At 41.7% G+C, this 4039-nt stretch overlaps 1 protein-coding gene across 2 annotated transcripts in view; it reads right to left on the reverse strand.

Annotated features, from left to right (window-relative positions):
- Window positions 1–1342: 1342 nt before the first annotated feature.
- The window catches only part of LOC123980209 (C-type lectin domain family 10 member A-like), a 6555-nt gene continuing 3858 nt past the window's right edge, over window positions 1343–4039 (reverse strand). For both annotated transcript variants that reach the window (XM_046064482.1, XM_046064483.1), the window contains exon 7: window positions 1343–1932. In XM_046064482.1, coding sequence (XP_045920438.1) covers window positions 1776–1932 — 157 coding nt within the window. In that variant the 3' untranslated portion in view covers window positions 1343–1775. The remainder of the gene's footprint in view (window positions 1933–4039) is intronic.

The raw sequence follows: 4039 nt of genomic DNA on the forward strand, positions 1-4039 counted from the left end.
TGGTATAAATCCACAGGCTGTCTGCTCTCGTACTAAATAACACGTGTGTGCTCGTTCACTTGTCCAAATGTCACTTCTCTTTTTACTTCTAATTAACCAGAAGACTGAAGAGAGACTTCATATTATTTTTATTATTATTATTCCCTCTTCTTCTTCTTCTATGGACGCATTTAATGTAGTGACAGGCGTCTACACTGCCGGAATTATACAAGCAGAAGAAGAACGCCGTGATTGTCGGCTATTGTAGAAACATGACGACAAAATACAGCGACCTCCACATGTAGTGGTGTGAGTTTCTATGCAAGCTTACAGGTGTTTAGCCTTGCTCTTGAACGTACCTCTAGAGCATCATATTAGCTCCACCCAGATCAAACCCCCTCATTAGCTGAGCTTATTGAAGGCAGCTGTAGTATCATGGCTGCCTCTTTGCATGTTTTGCAGCAGTCCGCTGCCCGCCAGTTTTATGTAGTTTGGCTGATTCCAAGGTTTCCTGTCTGGAGTGGCGTGATGTATTGTCCTTTACACCCTGTGTTAAGGTACGAGAAGCTTAAGGAGTGACAGGTAGGGTATGATAACTACCTGAGGTAACTGTTATTTACTTTTATAAATCTGTTGCTAATATGTGTTTTTAATTGTAGGTTGTCAGCTGCTGTTTTGCCTTTGTTAAATTAGGATTTTAACAATTGTACACTCTGGCTGCAGTGCCTCCAGGTGGCGCTCCACTAGTGGACTATGCGTGTATTTTAGATATAACCAGCTTTATTGTGTTTTATTACTTGTCTTTTGAGTGTGGGTTCCTTCACTGAATCTAGTGTTAACGGCACTCGGGCACGATTTGCAGTGAACCGGTTTGCAGTGACTATCGATTGCGGTGGGTAAGTTGGTGCACCCCTGGAGCACTCCCTTAGTTAGACTGCCTCTCCACAGCTGGCCCTGGCCCACTCTGCCTTTTTCTTTGGTTCAATAATATTCAATATAATAAAATTAATGATCTCTTTGTGTATGGCAATAAAAGTTCCCCATTGACCAAAAAATAAACCTCCATATTGACCGACCACCCCCCTGTATCTGCATGAAATGGTTTGGTCCTGCCTCAGTTCACTCACGGTGTTTATATGCAGTCAGATACGCAGAAACACAGTGATCACAATGTTGCCTAGTAAACCAAAATCTGGTTTTCAAAAAAGGGAAAGCGAAAAGAAACAGAGGAAAGACAAAGTAAAGCAACAATAAACATGGTTAAAGCGGACAAAGAAAGAAACCATGTACCTACATAGCCTGTTTAATCATAGAAGCACAAAAAGCACACACTGATGAACAAATCAGCAAAATCAGGCTTGACGCTTTTATATTGAAATGCTTCCTGTGGGATATGTAGCCGAGCAGACAAATGTATTGTTTTTATTTTGTCTTTGAGTTTCTATTGGCAGATCATCAGAGACGTTATCCAGTCTGTCAGCACATATAACAGCAAGAGGCAAGGCGGGTTTATTTCTTTGGCACATTTCAACAACAGGGCAACTCAACCTTTACAGAAAAGCAACATGCAGAAGGGAAATATTAAAAAAAATACAGTTTAAAAAACTGTCAACTAGAAAATAAAAAGGGGTTGATTTACAACGGTTTTGTAGAATCATAATTTCTATAATGGGTTAGGAATAATCCGGCTGTTCACCTTCCACTGTTCTGTTCTTGTTTTTAACTGATGAGGGTCAGAGCTGATCAGTTTGTGGTGCTCCGGTTACGATGTACAGCAGGGTGAACGCCGTGTGGGTCTAGACATGAAGGCTGTGTTTCTGGCAGACAAAGCGCATCTTGATGGAGCAGTGCTGGTCGTTGAGGCGACCATCGGGGAACAGGTGAGCACAGTCTTCGCCACCAGGGCCCAGGCCGTGACCGTTCCAGTTGTCGGGCTGACCGGGAGCCCATCGCCTGGAGACACAAACAAGAAGGACAAGACAGTTTTAAGCAAACATCTTAAGTTTTCTTCCCAAATTTTGATTCCTAGCTCACTTCAGGTTTTAGAAACGTCCTCAGCGAGCTCAGAGGCTGACGGGGCGTACCTGAACTCCATATAAAAAAAATGAAGTGACACTGGTGCAATGTCTAAGTTTGAATCTGACCCAATTCTTACCCTGTTACTATAGCAGTGATTATTTCCACAGATAAACTTAGTATAATTTTTATATTATTTATTTGACCTTTATTTTACCAGGAAGTCTCATTGAGATCAAAAAACTCTTTTACAAGAGAGGCCTGGCCAAGGTAGCAGCCATACATAAACACATCATATTACAATCATGACAAAATTCACAAAAACACCACATCTATTCAAACACAATGGCCTCTCAAGAAAAACAACCACATCTCCTTGACCACATTCTTTGATGCTCTTAAAGCCCCACTCCAATGTATTTTGACATTTCTATGATATTTCATATTTTTCTGAGTCATTTTCTTACAATGTTGATTACCCACATAGTTTGCCAAATATTTTTTGATGACTATAGTAATTCCATAAATCATACGTCATTCTCCAAGCCTCGTTAAGTCAGAGCATCAAACCGATAAACATTGTTGTAAGCGAGCTAACCAATTTACATTTATTCATTTAACTTCTATCCAAAGCGACTTAAAATTGCTATACATGTCAGAAGTCACACGCCTCTGGAGCAACTAGAGGTTAAGTGTCTAGCTTAGGGAAACAATGGTGTCTCACAGTGGATTCGCACCCGGGTCTCTCACAACAAAGGCATGTGTCTTATCCACTGCCCTGTCACCACAACCTCCACCACCATTTATCATGCAATTTCCTTAGAACTTACAGTAGGGATGTCTCTCTGTGTCTGATTGTTGGTTTGTCTTTCTAGTTTAGTTAAGTTAGCTAGCATAGTTATTGCAGAAAGTTAGCTAACAGAGGGTCTTCATTTTACTTTTTAGTTTCCTCCTCCTTGGTTTAGTGTGCTGTTCATCTTCATTATGGCATTTGTGTGTGTTGGAGGACAGATGACAATCCTGTTACCTCAGGATGACAATGCATCGGCGGAGGCAATGGTATCAGAATTCTTTACATACAGTTCAACAGAGTAATAGACCACACCTCCGCAGTAAAGTAAGCGCACCATAAAACTGTCACGGTTTGGTGTGGGTGAGGCAGGGTTGAGCTGGTTGGAGGACCCAAATGCAGGACGTAAGGCAGAGGAGGTACAGTACAAGGGGTTTTAATATAACAAAAGGCAAGCACACTTACAAACAGAGTGGCTGATAGACTGAGTCCAAAAACAAAGTCTGTCCAACAGAAATCCAAAAGGGTGAAAACCAGAATCCAAAACTGAGCAGGGTAACAGGGAGACACGGTGAGTAAGGCTGGAGACACGAGACACACTGCTACACAGGGTGACAACATACAATGACCCGACAAAGACAAGACAGAAACACCAGGTATATACAGTGGGTACGGAAAGTATTCAGACCCCTTTAAATTTTTCACTCTTCGTTTCATTGCAGCCATTTTCCAAAAATCAAAAAAGTTCATTTTATTTCTCAGTAATGTACACTCACCACCCCATCTTGACAGAAAAAAACAGAAATGTAGAAATTTTTGCAAATGTATTAAAAAAGAAAAACTGAAATATCACATGGTCATAAGTATTCAGACCCTTTGCTCAGTATTTAGTAGAAGCACCCTTTTGATCTAATACAGCCATGAGTCGTTTTGGGAAAGATGCAACAAGTTTTTCACATCTGGATTTGGGTATCCTCTGCCATTCCTCCTTGCAGATCCTCTCCAGTTCTGTCAGGTTGGATGGTAAACGTTGGTGGACAGCCATTTTCAGGTCTCTCCAGAGACGCTCAATTGGGTTTAAGTCAGGGCTCTGGCTGGGCCATTCAAGAACAGCCACGGAGTTGTTGTGAAGCCACTCCTTCGTTATTTTAGCGGTGTGCTTAGGGTCATTGTCTTGTTGGAAGGTAAACCTTCGGCCCAGTCTGAGGTCCAGAGCACTCTGGAAAAGGTTTTCGTCCAGGATATCCCTGTACT

The sequence above is a fragment of the Micropterus dolomieu genome, linkage group LG12 (assembly GCF_021292245.1).
Source record: "Micropterus dolomieu isolate WLL.071019.BEF.003 ecotype Adirondacks linkage group LG12, ASM2129224v1, whole genome shotgun sequence".
NCBI classification, from domain to species: domain Eukaryota; kingdom Metazoa; phylum Chordata; class Actinopteri; order Centrarchiformes; family Centrarchidae; genus Micropterus; species Micropterus dolomieu.